This window comes from Schistocerca cancellata, chromosome 5, assembly GCF_023864275.1.
Source record: "Schistocerca cancellata isolate TAMUIC-IGC-003103 chromosome 5, iqSchCanc2.1, whole genome shotgun sequence".
NCBI classification, from domain to species: Eukaryota; Metazoa; Arthropoda; class Insecta; order Orthoptera; family Acrididae; genus Schistocerca; species Schistocerca cancellata.
In genome coordinates, this window is record NC_064630.1 from 126,980,521 (window position 1) to 127,008,462 (window position 27,942).

Below are 27,942 nucleotides of genomic sequence, written 5' to 3' on the forward strand. Positions count from 1 at the left end.
ACGGCAAAAGTTACTTGTGGCGGCACCTACCAACATTTTACAGAACTTCCGCTCACTTTGCACTCGATTCTAAGCCGCAGGCGGTTTTTTGGATTAAAAAAAACGGAAAAAAGCGTGGCTTAGATTCGAGTAAATACGGTAATGTGTTGCGAATAAGTAGAAAGAAAGATCCTTTATCATTTAGCTACAATATAGCAGGTCAGCAACTGGAAGCAGTTAATTCCATAAATTATCTGGAAGTACGCATTAGGAGTGACTTAAAATGGAATGACAATGTAAAATTAATCGTCGGTAAAGCAGATGCCAGACAGATTCATTGGAAGAATTCTAAGGAAATGCAGTCCGAAAACAAAAGAAGTAGGTTACAGTACACTTGTTTGCCCACTGCTTGAATACTACTCACCGGTGTTGGATCCGTACCAAATAGGGTTGATAGAAGAGAGAGAGAGGATCCAATGGAGAGCAATGTGCTTCATTACAGGATCATTTAGTAATCGCAAAAGCATTACAGAGATGATAGATAAACTCCAGTGGAAGACTCTGCAAGAGAGACGCTAAGTAACTTGATACGGGCTTTTGTTGAAGTACTAGAACATACCTTCACCAAGGAGTCAAGCAGTATATTGCTCCCTCCTACATATATCTCAAAAAGAGACCATGAGGATAAAATCAGACAGATTAGAACCCACACGGAGGCATACCGGCAATCTTTCTTTCCATGAACAATACGAGAGTGGAATAGAAGGGAGAACCGATAGAGGTACTCAAGGTACCCTCCGCCACACACCATGAGGTGGCTTGCGGATTATGGATGTAGATGTAGATGTAGATGTAGATGCAGATGTAGATGTAGATTGAAGCACAGTCACAAACCACTGTCTAAAACTTCAATTTCTAAGCATTTGAGTTTCCCTGCTACAGGCAGCATCACATGTTTATGTTTAGCTGATGCCATAATTGAGTGTTTTAGACTTCAGTGTGCAAGATGAACACTGTCACTAATTTATAAAACAAATGCATGCACATTAACACTTCCTGATTGAGCTAGTCACAAGTTATTTCATACTAAAACAGATTGAACTACTGCACCTCTAAAAGGTAAACTCCATGCTGATCCATATTGCAGATGAGTCATTTCGAAGACCAGACTAACACCAGAAATGATGTGTAGCAATCTGTTCTTTTCATAATACTGTCATTATTCCATCCTGGATTTTGCTTTGTTTGAGTTTGTATCACAAAATTTATTGCTATAGGGTTAGAAGTATCACAGTTGTGATTTATTGTACATTACTACCTCCCCCTGTTACCTCTTGTAAATGCTACATTATTCATTCATTCATTCATTCATTCACAGTAGCAACTTTTTCCCTTCTTCAAAATATACTAGCTGGCAAGGTGACAATTTTCCAGATAATTTTGTAATGTAAAATTTAGACTCTGTAAGCATAAATAGTTAACATCAGTGTAGTGAAGTTTTAGTACAAGACACTGAAGCATGTACACTAATTTATAAAAATTGTTTTTTTTAAATTTGAAACAAATTTCATATTCTTCAATTTAATTCAGTAACAGTGCCAACATTATCCTCCTCAAGGTTTTCACAATGTGATCCAAAGAGCACAATGCATGAATAGACACAGGGTAATTATGGGAGCTGAGGCAAATATGTCAGCTGAATTGTGCTCTGTGTACTCACAATAGACAAAAATAATTTTGATATAGACTCAACTTCCTAGACTAGTGCTCAGTTACCCATACTCAGGCAAAGCTCTTCAACAGTGTGCCATCTATAGGAACATGAAAATAGAATTCTCTACAAGTTCATAAGACAACATGTCTCTGTATCCACTTCTCCTACAAATTATTATGTAGATTCAAATTCCTGTTGGTCATATAGCAAATAGCAGTCTCCACTGTAACGCTGGATGACCAAAAAGTAGAATATTGTCAACAGTCTTGTGTCACTGAAGGTGTAGTTGTCTAAGAATACTGCAATCCTAACATACAAATACTGAACCACCAGTATGACGAACAATAGCTGTTTAACATAAATGAAAAAGTTATGGACAGTGGAGAGAGTGTACAACAAGTAGCAGTCCACAGACCTTACAATTTTACTTACCCACAAAATACGCAGCACAATCTACATTGGCTTGGTCTGCTGTTGTGAAAGGGCATCTGTGCTCTGCACTAACTCCAGACATGTTACATGAATTGACAAAGCAGGTAGTCTGAGAATATTTTGTACAATAGTTCCATTGGGAAAGACACCTTTCTCACATCAATGTATGTTGTTCGAATGGTTCAAATGGCTCTAAGCACTATGGAACTTAACATCTGAGGTCATCAGTCTCAGACTTAGAACTACTTAAACCTAACTAACCTAAGGACATTGCACACATCCATGCCCGAGGCAGGATTTGAACCTGCGACTGTAGCAGCAACGTGGTTCCGGACTGAAGCGCCTAGAACCGCTCTGCCACTACTGATGGCAGTATATGTTGTAAAGTAAGTTCTATTTCATTGTTTTAAATAAAAATGCCTGAAAAAAAGATGCTTTGTTTAGAATAAACATCTGCCCTCAAAATGGCATAAATATTAGGTTTAATTTTTTGAAATGTATTTTTCCACGTGAACTTTTATTACTGTGTTTCAGCTAAGTCCACCAAGAAATTTCCAGGAACTGCAATTTTACATCTGGAATACTTCATTAACTGATGTATTATTCTAACATCAGCATACATTTTTCATACAGAAATACTGGGGCTACAGACAAACACTGGGTTCCTGGAAAGATTACATTTCAAGATTTAGATACTCTAGAATTCTAATGACTATAATATTGAATAGGAATATTTTTTTAATTACACCATTTTCAGAGAAGATAAAATGTTCCTTATAAAGAATGAAGTGAGTGTTTTCAATTAAGCTATGTCATCCTAAAACAAATAATTATTAGTGGGCTGAAATTTTCAAGTGCATGTGATTTTGACAAATCACAAACTTTGAACATTTCTTTTCACGAACTGTTACTGTAAAACTGCTAACAGCTGCATGTAAATTATACACTCAGTAATGAGACTTAGAAAAAATGTGACTTTGAAAAGAACTTTGAGATTTCATGTATATATGGTATATGTATTTAACATGGAATGGAGACCCAAAAAGAAGAAGAAATATTTTTTATATTAGGGCTGATATGGCAAGTGGAGCTACACCACCCGGCTAGTTTCACAGTAACTGGCAGCTGCCATAACTTCATGGATCAAAAGCGTTTTCTGATCAAGTGATCTTCCTTAGAAGTAGTCAGTGGGGGTTGAATAAGGTAAACAGAGTAAACATTCGAACATTTCGAACTCTAAAATCACATCACCACCACCACCACCACCACCACCACCACCACCACCACCACCAGCACCACCACTATTACAGTAGTAGGTGCACTGATTTCATGAATGCTCCTTGCCACATGTCATTTTCATCCCTTTGGTTCGAAAGACTTTGATAGCATTTGCTTATTATTGTTTCACACTTTGGAAAGAGATCAAGGTTAAAAAAAAACATTTTGAAACCAAAGAGACAAAGGCCACAACAATTTTCATTTGATTAAACTGACTTCACCATTTTTTCTTAGGCCCCAGCTTCCTGAGACTAATCTGTCTTCTGGTTTGCTCTGGATAGGAATTGGAGGATTCATGTCACATTCATCATAACTAACCAGAAAACAAAATGCATAGAATTTATTGCGAATATAGTGAGGACTTCATTGTTCATTAGTTTTTAGTACACATTCAGCAAGTGTCACACCTTTCTTGCACAAAGCTTTCTCATAGTTAATTGTGTATATAAAATGTCTCCAGTTTCGTTTGATATCTATGGTGCCATCTATTTCATAGCTCTTTTATTTCTGATTGTCTAATTCCATTACGCACACTTCATTTATGGTCATATTGTTATTTTTAAACAGTTTTATTACCACTATGTTACAGTATCAAGCTATTTCTAATAAGACAGGCTGCAACAAGAAAATGAATCTCTTACCGTTCCAAGAATGCTTTCCACAGAAAAATGTACTTTCCCTCACAATTTCCTTCAGTGTACAAATGTGTCAAAAGCCGGAAAGCATTTAACTTCTCCTCATTATTTTCACTGCAAAGACATAATTCCAAACTACTTATTACTGGTGCAATACTATTTGGAATTAGCTTGTTCAGCTTCTTAATGAGATTAAAGACATCAATATTAACTACAAAATCATTTTCTGGAATTGGGCCAGCATGTAGTCGTAAATGCACAACCTGCAACAGAAATTCAGAAATGAAAGAATGCAAAGGAATTTGGTTCTGCTGTTGATAATACCGGTAGTTATTCCAGTATTCCTCACAACAGCACCCTGGTTAGATTAGCATTTCAGAGAGCAGATGTTCAAAGATGAACATACGAACAGTGCAATTAAAAACTCAAATAAAAATGAGGAAAATCACACAAAAATGATGATGATACCATAAAGGGGTGCTGAAGGGAGTTCTGTGTTAATGGAGTTTATTTCCAGAAGGTTGTATGTCTAGTATCTTAGACATATGTTACATTTGTGTGGATGAGCATTCACATCTATTAGTACTAACACAACATGAACTGAAAAGCAGTAAAACTGTGTATCACAAATTACAGGGTTATGCATGAACAATTAGTTACTGCAGGTAACTACACAAAGGGTGAATAATGTCAGTATTTGTTAATGAACGTGTTCCATTTAAAAGACTCATATTTTTGACACCATACGAGAGAAGGGACAACTGAAAAAGCTGGTGTTGTGAAACAGATGAATACTCAACTACATTAGCTAAATAAAGCTAATGGGTTGTACCATTCATCAATTGCTACTGGAAACAGTCTCGATGTTATGTGTACTATGTCAGAATGTTGAAAGCATATTGCATTATACACCTAAAAGACAAATTATTCTGAGGGATAAAGTTTGAGTAACTGTGACAATACTAACCATGCTTGTGATATATTTCTTGACACTTTCATTAATATTTAAAATAAATGTTACCCTCAAGTAATTAAAAGGGTGAAAACTGATGAGACACTATGCAAACAGAAAAAATTACACCGGTATACTGAAAGCACTGAGGCAAACTTATTACCACATACACCATACTAAAACCTGGTGATCCTTTTTCAAATTGGACAGAGTGCAGTATAAAAACTGTATAAGATGGAAATACAAGCAGCAAAGATGGAAGAGAAATATCTTCATTGAAAAGTCCAACAAGAAATGAAAAGCAAGCTAGAAGGGAAATGCAGAACTGCACGAATGATGCTAACTCATCTGATGTGTTAAATAAACTCCTTATATACTGTGCAAATCATGGAAAACCTGCCACCTCAGAAAGAGATAAAAATATTTTTTGAGATACTCTAGATTACATAACTGCTCTGACATATCTTATGTAAGTTATGTTTACTTGGTTATAGATTGAAGATCCTCAGTGGCACATGCAGAGCTGAAGTCCCATAATCTGAAACTGCTTCCGTTGGTAGTCAGAGTTCAATGACAAATGCAAGACATTTTGTGACAAAGCAAACTGGGATCTTTTTACTTCCTCTCATTTTGCCATCTGGCTCCTTAAATTCATTTTTTTTTTCAATTTTTCCTAATTACCATTAGCATGCACAAGTATAATTGGCATACCCATGGAGAGGAAGGTTGGCCCTCATGCTTAAGTAGTATAGCACCAGATATAATTTTGTGCTTAGTTTTGTGTATGTAATCAATTTCATAATTTATTTTGACTATTTCTAGTTAGTATCTTTTGCTATAGGGTGAATTCAGTAATTTTTTGTCACTTAAATTATATTGCTGGATTATAAACAAATTAAATTCTGTACTAATTATAAACATTTGGAGGAAGAACTACTAGGATTCTTAAAGTATTTATTTGGCTTCATTAGAAAACATATTAGCAAGACCAGTCCTTAATTAAGTCAAAAATAATTACCAGGTTTGCCGAAGTATTTTTTGTATAACTATATCTGTTAACTTCATTATTTAAACAAATAATTTGGCCTAAACTTTGTGACAGAAGGAACTGTTAAAAAGGAAGAATTCTTTGATGTATTCAGTTAATTGAATGAGGTATGTTTTGATTGTAATTTCTGTAACTTTAATATCAAACAATGTATAGTTTCAGTGCCTATTACTGTGATGATATATAAAGGCCCAATTTTTGGTCCCAAGACAGTCAGTCCATGTCTGATTTTCAGATGGGAAGTCTGAATCAGTTAGAGTAACAACAATGACAGTGTCTGTTCAATTTGTTTGAGAAATAGTGTCACACATACCTTATTATTCTGCAAGAGCTGTGAAGTGTGTGTGGTTAGGTATTTACTGCTCATAGATGTTGAACAGCAAACTATTGTAGCAGTATGCTGATGTTTGCCTGCAAACTGTCGGTGAGCCTTAACCTTTACAGTGAGTTGGCCATGTAACTGTAATATTGGGGAGATGTAAACAGCGAATGTAAAGAACTGTTGAATGCAACAGTGCAACTGTCTGCTGCATCATTTACAGTAGTCAGTGTTCAACTTGAGTGTGATGTGAGAGGTACTATTAACTGTGGAATTGGCAGGACAGCTTTTGGAGTGTAATTTCTTGGTGATCCAAAATCTCAGCATTGATGTAATATTTGGGACTAATTTCTTGTGCAAAAAGCAGTAGGAGGTTCAGCATTCTGTGTTGGATTCAATTATGTGGCAATAATACTTACCCCAGCTGTCTGTCTCATCTTGCTTGTTTCCTGAGGCAGTCAAACTCTTCTCCTATCCTATCTGTAGTTTATAAGTGAATCAGAAACATTCTATCTTCAACTTTGATGTATTTTGTACAGCAGGATGCTTTAGTGTATGATTATTTTAGAAAAGGTTTCTCCTATGTTATCTATATATATTATGTTGCATTAGTGATAAGTAATGGAATCATAAGAGGATGGAAGAAAAGGCAACAAAACAGCAGTAGTATTTGGTAAGAATCTATGAGATACTGTGTTTATTCTGGTTTTATGAAATATGATGAAAGTAAATTGATGACATGGTTAAAAAATTTCTGCCAAAGAGGTAAGGTAATCAGAAAATGAAAGGTGTTAGCATATGTGGAGCAAAAGATGCAGATTATCTGAAAACTATAATATATTAAAGTAATCAGCTCATGTGTGAAATTAGTGTTTAAAAACTACTTTACTAGATATGGAAGTTCTGATCATCATAGTTACTAGCTTGCCTCACAGATATGACCTACAAGACAATTACATCGTAAATCTGGAGCTTGGAAAAGTAAACAGACAGTTCTACAAAATATGCAAGGCCCATCAAAATGTAACATTTTTCAATCATCCTGATGAAAGAGATTTGTTTATGAAACATGGACTACATTATAATAATGCTGGCAAGTCATATGTTGGCAAAATGCTAGCAAAATTAATACAGAAAGATGACACTTGAAGAAAACCAATTTCCATGCAACCAGTTTCAACCAAGGAAATGGAAAAATGGGAAAACAATTTCAAAATCAAACACATAGTCACAGCCACAGCACCAGCTCAAACAGGAACATCACATCCAGGACATGAGATGGTGCCAGAACCAGCCTCAGAAGATACAGCAGAGATTGAAATTATTGTCAAGAAAAGTGTACCTACTCATCATCCAGATGCTCTCACACAGGGAAACTGATGAAAGGGGCCAATTCTTTCCGAATTTGGCCCAATACAATGAATCCAGAACAAGCACTCAACACTCAGGTGGATAATCCATTACTTTACAGTCAAATTGGTTTTAAAGACCCTCTACCTAATAATATATGCAGTAGCAATTTCATTATGCACTTGAACATCAGAGGTCTGTCTGAAGGAATGATCAGGAAGCTTTATGATACAGAAATTTTGCTAGAAAATGTGAAACAATCTGTGAAAGTAATATGTCTTTATGAAAATTGGCTACAATCTGAAAATATCAGTCTCCTGAATAAACTTTCGAGGCTATAAACTGGCTACCAACTTTTGTGGGACCAATGGGTATGGAGGCTCTTGCATATTAGTTCATTCCTTGGTAGACTATGAGATCAGACAGTATTTTAGCCATCTGAATGAAGAAGGTACATTTGAAAGTTGTTGTATAGAACTTAAAGAGTATAACATATTAATTATCAGGATATATCGCACCCCTAGCTACCATATAAGCTCTATTTTTAGGTAAGTTTGATACATTGCTACATAGAGTAAAAAGTGAAAAACTGTACAAGAAAATTGTTATATATGCTGACTTCAACATAGATGTAAGGAATGATGACAAATTGTCTTCACACTTAAAGAACCTGGTAGCCACAAATGGGCTAAATCTCAATTTTGATTGGTATACAAGAATTACAGCAACCTCTGCAACATTGTGTGTGTGTGTGTGTGTGTGTGTGTGTGTGTGTGTGTGTGTGTGTGTGTGTGTGTTTTATTGTCTCTATCAACATACCAACTCTTTCATTTGGTAAGTTACAGCATCTTTGTTTTTAGATATATTTTTCCCATGTTGAATGTTTCCCTCTATTATATTCAATATTGTAAGTAGTTATAATCATTATGTAAAGGAAAAGTTTCTTCTACATTTAGGAGTATCAGACCATAAAGCGCTATTTCTATCACTAGCGAAGCAAAATTCAGTCTGCACAACAAAAATATGTAGGAATTTCAGTCAAGAATATGTGGAAGTATTTTGTAAAAAACTAAGCCAAACCAAATGGACAGTCAGCAAACACACTTCCACAAGTGACAATTACAATAACTTTTTAACTGAATTCTTGGATATCATATTCATTGAATGCTTCCCTTTTCTAACAGCAAGGACCAGGTCACATAAAAGTAGATCATGGGTAACAAAAGGAATTTGAGTGTCTAGTGCTACTAAGATGGAACAGATTATGCAGGCAAAAGTAAATCGAAGCCATGAATTTCTTAAGTACGCAAGTACATACAAAAAAAAGAAAAAAAATTTGACAAACTAGTTAAACTAGCAAAACGTACTGTGAATAATAACTTCATTTCAAATGCAAAAAACAAATCAAAAGCTGTTTGGTCAGTTATAAGAAGCAAAGTTAGCAGTAGGGTAGAGAGAAAACGCCTTTCTAAAATAGAGATAAATGGGAGAGCTGTTACAGAACCCAGTGCCATTTGTTAATCATTCAATGACTTTTTCATAAACTGTAACAAATGTGGTGACTGTTCACCACCAAACACAAAGCCCAATATGACAGACAGTAATTGCCCATGTTTTAAGTTTACTCGTGTTTCCATCTCAGATGTCAACAAAATTATAATAACAATAATAATAGTAATAATAATAATAATAATAATAATAATAATAATAATAAGCTTCCTGCAACCACCCTAGAAGGAAAACAAAGACAGAGGATGAGATGGTCAGATGAAGTTAATCGACACCTCATGTTCTGTTATTACCAAGCAACAAACCTAGGAACCAACACAACTGGATACAGATCACAAGTATACACAACATTTATTACCAGATACCCGGAATTAAAATTTTTAACAGAACAACGACTAGCTGATCAGATCCGTGTAATAATAAAAAATAACAGGATACCCCAGTCAGAATTAGAAGACATCAAACAACAAGTACAACAAATACTGGAACAAAATAATGTGCAATCAGAAGAAGAAGAAAATACAGTAATGGACTCAAACATCCCAGAGCAAACAAACAAAGAACAACACGCATCAATTAAACAATCAGAGGAAAACGAAATCTTAAGACAGCCACCAGAACAAGCACAAATAGTACACGAAGAGACACACGTGTTAGATATAGAAGAGAAATTTCAGCTGACATATATAGAATACAAAGACACAAATACAGACATTAGACCATTCTTGCATAGACCACCAAATAACCCACAAGTCGAAACAACAATAAAAACTATCAACACAATCATACACAACAAAATATATGAAAACACAACTATGGAAGAGTTACAACTACTGGTTTATATAGAAGCACTCACTACACTAAATATACACACTAGGCAGAGATCAGAACAAACCAACACACAGAAGAAACCCACAAAACCAGCATGGCAACACAGGCTACAGATCAGAATAGAAAAACTGAGAAGAGACATCGGACAGCTAAAACAATTTATAAGAAATGAAATATCAGACAAAAAACGAAAAAGGTTAGGTAAAATCTCACAAGAAGAAGCAATAGAGCAATTAGATGAAAAAAAGCAGAAATTACAAGCATTAGCCAAACGACTTAGAAGATACAAAAAAAGTGGAAATAGAAGGAAACATAACCAAACATTCAACTCAAACCAAAAGAGATTTTACCAGACAATGGATAACACACACATTAAAATAGACAATCCACCAAACATAACAGACATGGAACAGTTCTGGAGCAACATATGGTCAAACCCGGTACAACATAACAGACATGCTCGGTGGATACAAGAAGAAACACACACATTCAAGATGATACCACAAATGCCTGAAGTGATAATTTTGCAACATGAAGTCACCCGAGCAATTAATTCTACACACAATTGGAAAGCCCCTGGAAATGATAAAATAGCAAATTTCTGGCTAAAGAAGTTCACCTCAACACATTCACATCTAACTAAATTATTTAACAGTTACATTGCAGACCCATACACATTCCCTGATACACTTGCACATGGAATAACCTATCTGAAACCTAAAGATCAAGCAGACACAGCAAACCCAGCTAAATATCGCCCCATAACATGCCTACCAACAATATACAAAATATTAACTTCAGCCATCACACAGAAATTAATGACACATACAACACAGAACAAAATTATAAATGAGGAACAAAAAGGCTGCTGCAAAGGAGCACGAGGATGTAAAGAGCAACTGATAATAGATACAGAGGTGACATATCAAGCTAAAACTAAACAAAGGTCCCTACACTACGCATACATTGATTACCAAAAAGCCTTTGATAGTGTACCCCACTCATGGTTACTACAGATATTGGAAATACACAAAGTAGATCCTAAATTGATACAGTTTTTAAACATAGTAATGAAAAACTGGAAAACCACACTTAATATCCAAACAAATTCAAATAATATCACATCACAGCAAATACAGATTAAGTGTGGGATATACCAAGGAGACTCAATAAGTCCTTTCTGGTTCTGTCTTCCTCTGAACCCACTATCCAACATGCTAAATAATATAAATTATGGATATAATATTACTGGAACATACCCACACAAAATCACACATTTGCTATACATGGATGATCTAAAACTACTGGCAGCAACCAATCAACAACTCAACCGATTACTAAAGATAACAGAAGTATTCAGCAATGATATAAATATGGCTTTTGGAACAGACAAATGTAAGGAAAGTAGCATGGTCAAGGGAAAACACACTAAACAAGAAGATTACATATTGGATAACCACAGCGACTGCATAGAAGCGATGGAAAAAACAGATGCCTATAAATATCTAGGATACAACAAAAAATAGGAATAGATAATATAAATATTAAAGAAGAACTAAAAGAGAAATATAGACAAAGACTAACAAAAATACTGAAAACAGAATCGACAGCAAGAAACAAGACAAAAGCTATAAATATTTATGCTATACCAATATTGACCTACTCATTTGAAGTAGTGAAATGGAGTAACACAGACCTAGAAGCACTCAATACACTTACACAATCACAATGCCACAAATATAGAATACATCACATACATTCAGCAACAGAAAGATTCACATTAAGCAGAAAGGAATGAGGAAGGGGATTCATCGACATAAAAAACCTACATTATGGACAGGTAGACAATTTAAGAAAATTCTTTCTAGAACAAGCAGAAACTAGCAAAATAGACAAAGCAATCACTCATATAAATACATTGGCTACACCATTGCAATTTCATAACCACTTCTACAACCCTTTAGATCAGATAACGTCAACAGATACGAAGAAAGTAAATTGGAAAAAGAAAACACTACGTAGCAAGCACCCGTATCATCTAACACAGCCACACATCGATCAAGCCGCATCCAACACATGGCTAAGAAAGGTAATATATACAGTGAGATGGAGGGATTCATGATTGCAATACAGGATCAAACAACCAGATATTACAGCAAGCATATTATTGAAGATCCCAATACCACAACAGATAAATGCAGACTTTGCATACAAATAGAAACAGTAGATCACATCACAAACGGATGTACAATACTAGCAAATACAGAATACACCAGAAGACATGACAATGTAGCAAAAATAATACATCAACAACTTGCCATACAACATAAACTAATAATACAACACGTTCCCATATACAAGTATGCACCACAAAATGTACTGGAGAATGATGAATACAAATTATACTGGAACAGAACCATTACAACAGATAAAACAACACCACATAACAAACCCGACATCATACTCACCAATAAAAAGAAGATATTAACACAACTAATCAAAATATCCGTACCCAATACAACAAATATACAGAAGAAAAGAGGAGAAAAAATTGGAAAATACATCCAACTGGCTGAGGAAGTCAAGGACATGTGGCATCAGGATAAAGTTGACATTATACCAATTATACTATCAACTACAGGAGTCATACCACACAATATCCACCGTTACATCAACGCAATACAGCCACATCCAAACGTATATATACAGCTACAGAAATCTGTAATTATTGATACATGTTTAATTACCCGAAAGTTCCTAAATGCAATGTAACATATATCATACAGTTAAAAGGAACTCACACTTGATGAAGGTCTGCATCACTTTCCATTTTTAACCAGACATAATGTCTGAGAAAGGAAAGAAATAATGATAAAAATTTATTGTCATTTGACTGATTACAGCAATAGAGAAAGTCAAGAGCATGTATTTCTACATAAACTACTATATCAATGTAAATTGGTTTACATAAAATAGGTACACGTTAGAATACAGTATTTTCATCTTCAAAAGAAAGTCATCAGTGGTGTAAAACAGATTGTTCAGTAGTAGCTTGTATAATTTAGCTTTAAAAATATTTACAGGCAGTTCTTTAAGTCAGCACTTAGTCGAAGAACTAGGTAGGAGTTCTGTAATTTTGATAATCTATGACATGGCACGTCTACAGATGTTCTGTTTCTAGTATTATGGTTATGAATATCACTTTTCAACACAAAATTAGAGACATTGTTTATAATGTACAATAAAACACCGTAGATGAATAAGTTTACTACGGTAAGACACTGCAATTTAATAAACACAGGTTTACAATGTTGTATTTTATCAGAATCCGTTATTATTCTTATTACTTTCTTCTGTAAAAGTAAAATATCATTTACATGACAGCTACTACCCCACAGTAGAATTCCATAAGAGATGATGCTTTGGAAGAAGGCAAAATATACTGATTTCACACAGTAATTGGGAACATGTCATTTAAATTCCTAATTAGATAAATAACTCTTAAAAGCCTAGCCTATATATATATATATATATATATATATATATATATATATATATATATAAAAAATAGGAATATAATGAGGGAAACATTCCACGTGGGAAAAATATATTCAAAAAGAAAGATGATGAGACTTACCGAACAAAAGCGCTGGCAGGTCGATAGACACAGGCAACCGTTGGTTGCGAAAGCCAGAATTTTGTGTGTATGTTTGTGTGTCTATCGACCTGCCAGCGCTTTTGTTCGGTAAGTCTCATCATCTTTCTTTTTGAATATATATATATATATATATATATATATATATATATATATATATATATATATATATATATATATAAACAAAGATGATGTGACTTACCAAATGAAAGTGCTGGCAGGTCGACAGACACACAAACAAACACAAACATACACACAAAATCCAAGCTTTCGCAACCAACGGTTGCCTCGTCAGGAAAGAGGGAAGGAGAAGGAAAGACAAAAGGATATGGGTTTTAAGGGAGAGGGTAAGGAGTCATTCCAATCCCGGGAGCGGAAAGACTTACCTTAGGGGGAAAAAAGGACAGGTATACACTCGCACACACACACATATCCATCCACACATACACAGACACAAGCAGACATTTGTAAAGGCAAAGAGTTTGGGCAGAGATGTCAGTCGGGACGGAAGTACAGAGGCAAAGATGATGTTGAAAGACAGGTGAGGTATGAGCGGCGGCAGATTGAAATTAGAAATTAGCGGAGATTGAGGCCTGGCGGATAGCGAGAAGAGAGGATATGCTGAAGGGCAAGTTCCCATCTCCGGAGTTCTGACAGGTTGGTGTTAGTGGGAAGTATCCAGATAACCCGGACGGTGTAACACTGTGCCAAGATGTGCTGGCTGTGCACCAGGGCATGTTTAGCCACAGGGTGATTCTCATTACCAACAAACACTGTCTGCCTGTGTCCATTCATGCGAATGGACAGTTTGTTGCTGGTCATTCCCACATAGAATGCATCACAGTGTAGGCAGGTCAGTTGGTAGATCACGTGGGTGCTTTCACACGTGGCTCTGCCTTTGATTGTGTACACCTTCCGGGTTACAGGACTGGAGTAGGTGGTGGTGGGAGGGTGCATGGGACAGGTTTTACACCGGGGGCGGTTACAAGGGTAGGAGCCAGAGGGTAGGGAAGGTGGTTTGGGGATTTCATAGGGATGAACCAAGAGGTTACGAAGGGGAGGATTTCATGAAGGATGGATCTCATTTCAGGGCAGGAAAATGAGATCCATCCTTCATGAAATCCTCCCCACTCCACCAAGAGTGTCTTTCCGCCGTCCACCTAACCTTCGTAACCTCTTGGTTCATCCCTATGAAATCCCCAAACCACCTTCCCTACCCTCTGGCTCCTACCCTTGTAACCGCCCCCGGTGTAAAACCTGTCCCATGCACCCTCCCACCACCACCTACTCCAGTCCTGTAACCCGGAAGGTGTACACAATCAAAGGCAGAGCCACGTGTGAAAGCACCCACGTGATCTACCAACTGACCTGCCTACACTGTGATGCATTCTATGTGGGAATGACCAGCAACAAACTGTCCATTCGCATGAATGGACACAGGCAGACAGTGTTTGTTGGTAATGAGGATCACCCTGTGGCTAAACATGCCCTGGTGCACGGCCAGCACATCTTGGCACAGTGTTACACCGTCCGGGTTATCTGGATACTTCCCACTAACACCAACCTGTCAGAACTCCGGAGATGGGAACTTGCCCTTCAGCATATCCTCTCTTCTCGCTATCCGCCAGGCCTCAATCTCCGCTAATTTCTAATTTCAATCTGCCGCCGCTCATACCTCACCTGTCTTTCAACATCATCTTTGCCTCTGTACTTCCGTCCCGACTGACATCTCTGCCCAAACTCTTTGCCTTTACAAATGTCTGCTTGTGTCTGTGTATGTGTGGATGGATATGTGTGTGTGTGCGAGTGTATACCTGTCCTTTTTTCCCCCTAAGGTAAGTCTTTCCGCTCCCGGGATTGGAATGACTCCTTACCCTCTCCCTTAAAACCCATATCCTTTTGTCTTTCCTTCTCCTTCCCTCTTTCCTGACGAGGCAACCGTTGGTTGCGAAAGCTTGGATTTTGTGTGTATGTTTGTGTTTGTTTGTGTGTCTGTCGACCTGCCAGCACTTTCATTTGGTAAGTCACATCATCTTTGTTTTTAAATATATTTTTCCTTCGTGGAATGTTTCTTTCTATTATAACCGTATATATATATATATATATATATATATATATATATATATATATATATATATATATATATATATATATATAATAGAGGGAAACATTCCACGTAGGAAAAATATATTTAAAAAGAAAGATGATGAGACTTACCAAACAAAAGCGCTGGCAGGTCGATAGACACACTAACAAACACAAACATACACACAAAAATCTAGCTTTCGCAACCAACGGTTGCCTCGTCAGGAAAGAGGGAAGGAGAAGGAAAGACAAAAGGATATGGGTTTTAAGGGAGAGGGTAAGGAGTCATTCCAATCCCGGGAGCGGAAAGACTTACCTTAGGGGGAAAAAAGGACAGGTATACACTCGCACACACACACACATATATCCATCCGCATATACACAGACACAAGCAGACATTTGTAAAGGCAAAGAGTTTGGGCAGAGAATATATATATATATATATATATATATATATATATATATATATATATATATATATATATATATATATATATATATATATATATATATATATATTTTTTTTTTTTAATGTGTGGTTCCCATGTCGATTTATTGTCAATAGTAACACCTAGAAATTTTACCGTTTCTAATTTTTGGTAGTTAGGAATCTCTTTGAGGCTAAAGTAAAGTGTCTGGGTTTTGCTTTCATTTAGTAAGAAGCCATTAACTTTGAACCATAATGAGGACTTAGAAAGGGTATATTTGGTCAGTGTTTTCAGTGTGCCTAGATCAGAGCTTTTATATAGAAACGTTGTGTCATCAGCATACAATATTGTGTGAGAATTTATAAGTGAGGGCAGGTCATTAATCATTAATATAAACAGTAAAGGTAAAAGCACTGACCCTTGAGGCACTTCGTACCCAACATTAACCAAATTTGATTTCTCCCTTCCAATACACACAACTTGTTGACAGTTCTCTAGAACATATTTATACTGTTGTCATCAAAACCATAGTAAACTAGCTTATTCGACACAGTGTCATGCTCTACACAGTCAAAGGCTCTGCTCAGGTCACAAAATGTAGTCAGGGCATAGTCCCTAGCCTCAAACACATTTAGGACTATTTTTAAGGGGAGTACATTGCATCTGTTGTGGATTTACCTTTCCTAAATCCAAACTGTTTATCACTAATTATATTTAGTTTACCCAAGTAGAAACTAACTTGCTCATACATAATTGTTTCTAAAATTTTTGAAAAACTGGATGTAGGTCTAACTAGCGGGACAGTTCTTTTCCCCTTTTTCATATATGGGCACAACTCTACAAATTTGTAGTACATCAGGGAACTTACTTTGAATGAGGCATTAGTTAACACAAAAAGTTGAAGGATAAATCACACAATCAACATCTTTTAACAAATTACATGACATATCATAGTAATCAATACTAACTGAAGGTTTGAAATTTTTCACTATTTTTGGATATTATTTGGGCTCACTTCTTTGAAAGTGAAGGTGCTTGGAGGAAGCTTTTCAAAGCAGCTGTCCATAATACTAAGTGCATTTTCAGGGGATTTGGTTATTGAAGTACTGATTTCTTCAATGGGCTGAATGCAATATTTGTTAAATTCTTCTGGGATAATGGCGATTTCCTCTTTCTGTTTAGTGTGTGCAATGGAGTTTATTACACTTCAGGCCTTTATGCATTTATTGTTAGATTTTTCAATGTTTACTATGTTATACAGTTTCTTTGCTTCATTTATTGTCTTCCTATACTTGTATTTAGCTTTAGCATACAATTTCTGATCTATTGGTTTTGTACAGAATAGAATACAGCACAACAGTATTTTTCAGTTGCCCTAACTGTGGAGTATACCATTCCTTCGTTTTTCTTTTCTTGTAATTACTACTAATATTCACTGTACACTTTTTCAGAGGGATGCTATTTTCAAATATATTTAAAAATATGGAGAAAAACTCGGTGAAAACAATATCAGCTGAACAGTGTTGAAGCCCAATAAAACGTGTGTCCCAACTGAAATAGGTGAGGGCATGTCTAAACCTATTAATCCTCTCTCTGCTCACTGGTCTAGTAATAACAATTTTAGTTTCTGGTTTGGTGCAGTCTGAAGTTACATTACTAAGACTAAGATATACTGCATCATGGTCTGAGTAAGGAAAACTAATTACACCAGTGGACAAACAAGTTCTCTTAATATTTGTAAATATGTTGTCTAGACAGGATGAGCCTCTGGTAGGTTTGCAGTTAACATAATACAGGTTAAATTGTCGAAGCACATTTTTGAGCTCTGTCACTGTTTTTCTGTCCTGCAGGGCATCAAAACTTGCTATCCTGCCACCATTTGGTGCAAGAGGTGTTTTTGCATATATTGCAATAGCAACTAAGTAGTGTGTAATCATCCAATACTTTGTACCCAAGCTCATCCTCTTTACACCAATGTTCACTTAAACATAGAATATTTACCATGTTTTCATTTGAAAATTTGTTCACTTTTAAGTTTTTATCTGTCATACCCTGAATATTGAGGTAGCTTACTTTAAACTCTAATTTAGGCATTTCTTTTTTTGAATATTCTGTTAGTTGTCATGACCTAATGTTACCACATAAAAGTTGACCAAGTTGTGTCCTTATGTTATTAGGACACCCAGCCTGGTCTATGCATGTAAGTTTTTTGTCATCTCAGTAGAAATGTAATCCAAACACATTACTGGTCTTTTTCCTTCTCTAGCTTATCCAATATTATTGCAAGAATTCTATCACTTAAAACACATCAACATTAAAATGTTGATCATGCCTGGTATGCCATTCTCTGCTGCAACTACTGGTGTTAATTAAGGAAACATTCTTAAAGTGCTTACAGATAGCTTTGTACTCCTTGTTGGTCTGCTCCACTTCCTTATTCACACATGACCACTGGGGCAAATCATGTTGATGAGGCACATTAACGACAATCATGTTGGTGTGGATTAACACTCTGAGAGTCTTCTTCAGTGTCTGAGTAGCTATCTTCCTTTCATTTCTGCTGATGTCGATTGCTCCGGCCATTACCACTACAAAGTCTCTGTCCATGAGGGCTGTACTTTCTTTCTTGATTGATGTCGAAATGTCTCATAAACCAGCTCCTGATTTAATGCTACCCTCTCTTTCAAATTCATTAAACACATGAGGTCTGCTTTCCATTAATATAGCTGCTAATCCTCTGGTGTAACTGTCTGAATAAATCTTGATTTTACATTTTTCTTTATATTTTACTTGGCTATTTGCTAAGTTTTGAATATCCTGCAACACCTTATCAGCTGAGTATGCTGATACAGTTTCTATGTCATCTGTGTTTTGAAGCGAATTATATTTGTTATTTAATGGTAACACAAAGTCCTGCCTATATTTATTGTTAATATGTTTGTAAGAGCTCCCTTCGATTTTACAGTTACCCATCTACTGCTAGGCTTGTTGTGAGCCGTTTTAGTCATAGCTTCACTTTCTGGCAATCCTTCCATGGGTTTGGAGATATTAAGACATACCTGATGATCACTATCTTCCAATAACGTCCCTAAAAAATTCAAAATCTGTGGGGTGAGATGAGGCCCCACTGAAATAATAGAAATAGTCCGTCACAGTATTGCATATCCACTCTCTTCCAAAATCAACCAATCTTTTGATGAGGGATGTTTCCCAGATCGATTAAAATATGCAGAAGTTCAGCGAGTACATAAAAAAGGCAAACAAGGTGAATTGGGCAACTATAGGCCACTCTCACTGTTACCAATTTTCTCAAAAATATTTGAAAGAGCTGCATGTGATCAGATTGAAAACCACAATTCATCAAACAGCATTATATTATGCAATCAAAATGGTTTCAGAAAAGGCCGCAGCATAATCCATGCAATAAATGAATTAGTCACAAAAGTCAGCTGATCTTTTGTGACCTGTACAAAGCCTTCGACACAGTAAATCATGACCTGCTTCTCCAAAAATTGGCACGCTATGGTTTACAAGGCAAATCTCTTAGCTGGATGTCATCATACTTTGAAAACAGGAAACAGAGAGTACTTATTAATATCAGCGGCAAGAAATTTCTCTCTGGCTGAAAACACAATCAGGTGTTCCACAGGGTTCAATATTAGGGCCTCTACTTTTTCCGTATTATATCAATAATATGCCATGCCAGGTTCAGTCAGATACTATCCTCTAAGCAGATGATGCAACAGCTGTAGTCTGTTGTAAAAATGAGGTAGACCTAATTTGTAATATTGAACAAACACTTTGGGAAGCAGAGACATGGGTCAAAAACAATAACTTGACATTAAATTTTACAAAAACAGAAGTTGTTCATTTCACCACAAAACAATCTGCACAGTCTATAAGTGAAATAAGGTATATGGACAAAAAATTAGAGACTGCAGACTGCGTCAAATTCCTTGGCGTATTAGTCAATAAAAACCTGTTATGGAGTCACCATGTGGACTACATACTGGGTCGACTGAATAGCTTTGTGTTATTACAAATATCTTTTATCGTTTTACTGATTTAGCTGTAAGAAAAACTGTATATAATGCATATTTTGTTTCAGTCATTACATATAGTATAATTTTCTGGGCGGTCTGGGAAAAAAAAAAAAAGGTTGCTTAGAGCTTTTAGACTACAAAACAGAATCATCCGAGCAATGGTGGGAGCAAAATCAAAGCAACATTGTAAACCTTTATTTGTAAAACTAGATCTAATGAGCATTCCAGACATATACATCTATGAAACTCTCACTTTCACAAAAAAAAAAAAAAAAAAAAAATCACAACTTTTTGAGGGTAGCTGCTTCTTGCATCAATATGATACTAGATATAGAACAAGCTACATGTTACCTACCCACCAATTAAAATCATATGAAAAAACCCCATACTGTATGGGCATGAAATTTGTAAATAAAATATGGAAAGGTATGGACGACCCAAATGTAAAAGGTACCAAAAGAGACCTGGAAAAATATCTGAAAGATAAATGTTGCTAATAATGAAATAGTAAAATAATGAATAATGTTAGGGTCTTAATGGTTAGGAAGCCTGTCTCTGCAGTAGGGATTTTTTTTTTTTTTTTTTGAGAATGCACTCCATTAGCTAATCAGGTCAAAAATTTAAGCAAAATAATGGAGCTGACAGACATGATTGAGTAATGAAAAAGATAAGTCTATATAAACAAATGCGGTGTAACTATATTGATGTTCTATTTTTGAACTAGGCAACATTGAGTACTGTATAGTGTGCAATTGTCTTTCAAATTGCAGATCATCAAAAATAATAGAACACTTCATTATCTTTCAAACAATGGAAAATCCAGCATGTAATGTAACAACATTATGAGAAGGAAAATTGCTGCTCACCATATAGCGGAGATGCTGAGTTGCAGATAGGCACAACAAAAAGACACAATTATAGCTTTCAGCCATTAAGGCTTTCATCAAAAACAGACACACATGCATGCACATGAGCAAGCGATGGCAGTCTCAGGCAACTGAAACCACACTGCCTCTCGGGTTGGCAGGAGCCAGCCGGCGACGGACCAAGAGTTGGGTGCCGGCTGGAGTCTTGTTGATACCAATTGTTTACTTTTTTCCAAATACTGTACAAAATATGTTTACTACAATTTTATCAGAAATGAGTCAGATGTATGGGCATTTAAGTTTCCATCAACCTGCAAGAACATGTTAAAAGTCTCTTGGGTAATACAGTGGAGTTAAAATTGAATTCAAAAGACTTTGTTGTTTAATTCCTTCTGCTCTATTAAGATTGTATTTGGAGGAACAAAATATTACTTAAAATATGTTCTTTCAGCTTCATTCCTCATTCCTCATACCTAACATCTCTCTCCATGGAATATGAGGGACTTTCTGACGTCTATACAAGGCCCAATATGATTCACATTCCTGCTCTAGCTGCCAAATATAATGTCATCCACCCAAGTGTTAACAATATTCCTTAACAGCATGTTTATTAGTAGATGCAGGTAATGTTCTTAGGCATGCTATCTATCAGATTCAAACTAAACTGATTGTAAAAATAAACACAAAAATGTTATTGTTAGAAACCTGGAAATTTTGAAAAAAGTTATTCACTAATCTAGACAAGATCATATAATATGAACAGTGTGCAAGTTTCTGAAATTTGAAATGCTATAACTATGTAGAAGAAAAATATTAAATGAAAAGTGTTTGCAGAGTTAGATATGGCATATTTGTTTCTTTATGTTGAGATGATTCTTATAATTTCATAATGATCTTGGTTGTTATGGTGTAATTCATGTGCTTTCCTAACTTTATAAAATAGAAATTTTGCCAACAGAACAGGTGGAAAATCCATCTTTCCCTACCAACTGTAGTACCTCTATCAATAACATGACAGACATATCCACCTTGGCAGACATCAATGATTATTGAAGAAAAAAGGTACTTACTCTACATAGAGATTGCACAAAAGCTGGAATACTGCTAATTACTTTGTATGCCAACAAGAAAGCATCATTCACTTTTTCATAAAGAAAATGATGTAGAACAATATCCACACACTGTGCAGGAAATCTGTTTATTGCCATTTTATGGCAAAGCTGCCTTAGAATTTCATAGATGTGTTCCTTTATATCACAATCCTTGTCATATCTAGAAAGAAAGGAAAACATACAAATCTTTACACTTTTTTTAATGCCACAATACAGTGTAATTTTACTGCAGGAGCTCCACTGTTTTGGATGCATGCTTCATAATTCTAGACAAACATTTACTTTTTAAAATGTCAAAGTTAATAAGGTAATTTATTTAACAGCACCAAATCTTACAAATATATGCCAAATTACAGAAAGTGACTTATTACCAATGCATAAGGTTTGAAAAAACATTGTTGGCACTCTGTAGGGACAGAGTAAATAGGTTGAACATAAGTTTTGCTGGAGTTATGCTGGAAAAAGCAAACTTTTAATGTTTCCTGGCATACCACCAATATCCTTCACTGTACATTTCATCAAATTTGATCACAGTAACATGAGTTAAGTACAAAAAATAAATTTGTAAATTTTGTTAAGAACGAACCTCATTACTGTACATAATACAATTGGATATGTGTTCAGATTTACTCATCAAATGGCAGCAGACGGAATCACACATAAAACTTGGGGAAATGTGCAAACTTTCACAGCCAGTAGCAGCTCCTGGCAGAAGGGCTGAAGGGAAACAAACATGGATGAAGGGAAACGAACATGGATGAAGGGAAACGAACATGGATGAAGGGAAACGAACATGGATGAAGGGAAACGAACATGGATGAAGGGAAACGAACATGGATGAAGGGAAACGAACATGGATGAAGGGAAACGAACATGGATGAAGGGAAACGAACATGGATGAAGGGAAACGAACATGGATGAAGGGAAACGAACATGGATGAAGGGAAACGAACATGGATGAAGGGAAACGAACATGGATGAAGGGAAACGAACATGGATGAAGGGAAACGAACATGGATGAAGGGAAACGAACATGGATGAAGGGAAACGAACATGGATGAAGGGAAACGAACATGGATGAAGGGAAAGGGCTGTAGGGGTTTAGGAAATGGGGAGAGTTTGCAAAATTCGCTCAGAAACCAAGGTCAGTGGAGAATTCCCGAACAGTATGAGAAGGGACAACCGATCTTTAAGGACTGCACAGGATGAGATCTGAAAACCAGAGAGCTTAAAAGTGGAAATAGGGTTATAAGTGAGACAAATTTCTGAAAACAATCATGCAGGTGTTAATAAGAGTGGAAAGCTAAGTGCATTATATGTGATAGACTGGTGTGAGGGGAAGGAGGGTGGATAGACAGGTTAGAAAATATAAGATAAACAAACTAAAAGGGAGTGAAGGAAAGAATTGTTACTAACAAGCAGTTGTGACACTAAATAAATGAACAAATTTAGACAAGGTGGATGCCAAGAACCAAGCACATGATGTAAAGCCAAATACCACCTTTGGAGATTTGAGAAATTGGTTTCAGGAGACAGAATCCAGATGGAATGTGTGGTGAAACAGGCACCGAGGCCATGACAGTAGATGTTTTAGAGCATTCTCTGCACCAAGTTATTGCGTGTTGCCAGTATACACTCTCCGTCTATGCTCATTCATTCCAAACGGTAACTTAATGGTAGTTATACCAATGCGGAAGGCCAAGCAGTTACGTAATAAGTGGTACAAGATCTGTCATTTCACAGGTGGTTGTCCCTTTGGTAGTATATGTTTTGCCATTTGAAGGGCTGGTATGGGTGGTGATTGGAGAATGCCCAGGACTTTTTACAGGAGGGCAACCACAGGGGTAGGAGATGTAAGGTACGGAAATAAGTGCAGAAGGGACATAGCATCTGAACAGACTATAGTTGGAACTGGGGATGGGGTAGATGGATGAAAAGCTATTCTATGTGAAGTGGGTAAAATGGACCTCATTTCAGGCCATTATTTTAGGTCAAAGGTCAAGACAGTACTGAGTGAGAAAAGGTGTACTGCCAAGCTGTTTTTTGGATGGACCAGCACACTTACAGTAATACACCACAACTCTCACCTCAGCCTTCATTTCAAGTAATTATTCGACCAGCCTACTTCAAAGGCAGATTTCCCTAGCCATCATATCCAACCTTGATTCTGCACTCCTCTTGTCACTCAATACTATCCTGACCTGAATGTACTAATCAGCAACTTCAAAGCCCATACTGGCCTAAAATCATGCACAGAAATGAGTTCCATTCACTTCAGCATTTTACCTACAACATCTAGAATAACTTTTTGCACTCCCTGCTCCCTCCCCAATCTTCACAATCTCCTGCTCACATTCTATACCTATTCCCCTGCCATGTGGGTCCTACCCCCTATGACTGTCCCTACTGCACAGCTTGCCCTATGCACCTTCCTACAACCACCTGTACCAGCCCTGTCACTGGCTTACCATATACAGCATGTCCATAGGCAAAGTTACAGTTTCAAAACGCTGTAGAAAGAGAACCACTACTCTTAATTACGTTAAATTTAAACAGCATATTACTGATGCAAGGGGAAATGTCATGGAACAAAAACTGACCAATGGATGGATGTACACACAAAGAGATGCATGGCACATTGCTGTCTCTCAGTTTGTGTCTGAGAGACCCAACATGACTGTCTCAATGAAGGACCATGCACTGCTTGTGAAGCTCTTGTATGCAAAGGTGACTGTGTGCTGGTAGCCCTGCAGAAGAGCTGGACACTCAATGTTGTGAAGAATGGCACTGGTTCAATGTCTGCTAAGGATATGGAGGAAATGGTTATAAACTTTGAAAAGACATGTCTTTTGAAGTGCAGTGTAGCAGAGAGAGGAAAGCAGTTGATATGACATCTGTTGAAGTGTCCTTAGTGTTGCAGGAGTGGTTGAGTGATGGTGTGCAAACATGCAATGCCCGGGGAGTACCTAATGTTGGACATGCCTGTAAGCGTGGTGCATAAAATCCTACAAAACATTCTGGATTGCTACCCATAGAAAATCGTCCGTGTTCAGAAGTTGATTCCTGGTGACCTGTCAATAAGACAAATGTTTACTCTAGATTTTCTTGGTGGCAAGTAAATGGACAATAAATGGCCATAGAACATTCGGGATAGACAAAGTTGATTTTCATCTTCAAGGACATTCCAATACACAGAACTGTAGAACATGGGGAAAAAAATCTGTATGCACATCAACTGATACCACTTCATTCTGCAAAGCTGACTGTGGTGCAGGTTGATGGCATCATTTACCACAGGGCAAAATGTTTTTGAGGAGATGAGTCTGTTACCTGTACCATCACTGGTCAACACTATGAGAGTCTTTTGTGCACCAACATGATTCTAGCCCTTCAACAACATGGATATGTGGGTAGGATTACTTTTATGCAAGATGGATCTCCTCTGTACATTTTGGAAATGCTAGAATTATCATCTGTCATTTTCCTATAGCCTGGCCATCCGGATCACCTGGTCTTAATCTGTTTTGACTTCTAGCTTTGGGGTTATCTGAGATATGTTGTGTTCAGTGCTCCAATTATGAACACAGCAAAATTGAAGACACGCCTTGTGCATCACATTCCAAACATGACCCTGAGACTCTCCAATCTGATGTGGAGCATGCTGTTTCTCGATTTCAACCAGTGGCAGAAAACTGTGGATAGCATTACTGTACATGTCCTGCATCAGCAGTCTCACGACACTTTGAAACCACTGTCATTTTATCTTTACATGTTTTTCGACACCAGGACATTTAAAAACTGATGTCTTTTGCTGCTCATCCAGTTTTTGATCTTAGAACAATTAAAACAATTTTTTTCCATCCAATGTGATATGTGGTGGATGGGTTTACCTAGCTAACTGTGCCATAACTGTTGACTGATGAACTTTTGCAGTCATGCACATTAAACAGTGCAGACAGTGTAATGCACAGTAAACCACAGTGATCATGTTCTGATACATCTGTCATTTGTAGCTGCCCACATTTATGTTAAGATGCTCACAGCTCCATTGGCTGGAAAATTTTTCATAATTTTGTTGTTCCGTGACCATTTCCTGAATGAATAATATGCTGTTCAAATCTGATGTCATTCCGTGCCGTGGTTCTCTTTCTATTCATTATGGACACCCTGTACTATCAAAGGGAGACCACATATGCAATGAGACTTATCATGTACTGGTCATTATGTTAACACTGCTCCATCTTCCAAACTGATGTATCAGTTAGTATGAATGGACATGAATAGATTGTGTAAGATGGCAAAAAACAATATCCTATTGCATAGCATGCTCTACATCATGACGAACATGATCTCAGTGCATATTTCACCACACGCACCATCTAGATTCTTCCTGCTGACACCAGTTTCTCAGAACTCTGCAAGGGAACAGGCATCAAACTGTGTGCTTGGTTCTCACCATCCAGTGGGCCAAAATGTATCTTAATTTCATAGCATTTCTTTCCGGTACCTATTTCTTTTCTTCATTTCATTTAGTTTTCTATGTCTTATATTCTAATCTGTCTATTCCCCCCCCCCCCCCTCCCCTTCCTTCACCTGCCCATCACATATAATGCACTTAGCTTTTCACTTTTATTAACTATTGTGTCATGTTTCTTTTTTTCCCCCCAGTAATAAGTGCCTTGCTTATAGCACTATCTTCCACTAATGACCAGTCTTTACTTCTCATCCCATTCGGTAAGTCCCCTGACTTGGGGTTCTGGTTAACTTATCTATAGCTCTTCCCATTTCCTTGCCAGTCCTCTTCCTTCAACACTCTTCCTTTCCCTTGAACACTTATGCCAAAAGGAGCCAGTTGCTGTGAAAGTTTGCACATTTCCCTAACTTCTGTGCGGCTTTTCTTCTGCCAGCACTTTGTGAGTACATTTTTTAAATCTGTCCAATTATATTACATTTTCAAAATCAATCATTTTCGTTGATATATTATCCCTTGCTGCCATCATTCCTTGTAACCCAATTTTCAGTCTTTGTTGTTGTTGATCTTTTTCAAACTACCATCTGTTTTCAATTTTTTGTGCACGTTCAGTCATTTGCTTACCTGTATTGCCTATTATTGATCTACTTTATGTTCCTATATTTTCTTGTAGTGAATTCCACATGCTTAAATGTGTCACTTTTTATTTATGAACTTTCATATAACTCAACAGTTTATTATCCACTGCATGTCATCAGCTTGATTGTCTTTTGCTGATTTAATTCCATATTTGACACCACTTTACTTCTTGCCACTTACCTTAGCATCTAAGTCATTCTTTCGTGCTTTGACTGTTGCTGTCACCACCTGCATTATTTTATGCCCCACAGAAGATTTTTTCTCCAACGACATCCTCTTTATTTGCCCTATTTTTAAGCTTTTGTCCATTGTCACGTCTTTCATAACTTTCTTAATTAACACAATAAATAGCAGTTTTTTCTTACTATAAATAGTCCACTTTTCTCATTCTCTCACTACCTCTTGTTAACCCTTGCCTGATCATGAGTTTTGTTCAATTTTTTCTGATTTTTCTACATTTTTTGATTTTTCTGGGCTTCTTGCTTGTTTGTCCTCCATTTTTTGCTCTCTGCTTCTCTTCACTACTCCCACAATCTCTTAATATTCTAAACCCTTATCCTTTGTCATGATGATGAATTCCATTACATTATACTCAA

At 36.6% G+C, this 27,942-nt stretch overlaps 1 protein-coding gene across 1 annotated transcript in view; it reads right to left on the bottom strand.

Moving 5' to 3' along the window:
- LOC126188390 (uncharacterized) overlaps positions 1–27,942 on the bottom strand; it is a 135,374-nt gene that overhangs the window by 70,934 nt on the left and 36,498 nt on the right. The window contains exons 4-5 of the mRNA XM_049929991.1: positions 22,195–22,396; positions 4,045–4,301 (exon numbers count right to left, since the gene is read on the bottom strand). Of these exons, the coding sequence (XP_049785948.1) occupies positions 4,045–4,301; positions 22,195–22,396 (459 nt within the window). The remainder of the gene's footprint in view (positions 1–4,044; positions 4,302–22,194; positions 22,397–27,942) is intronic.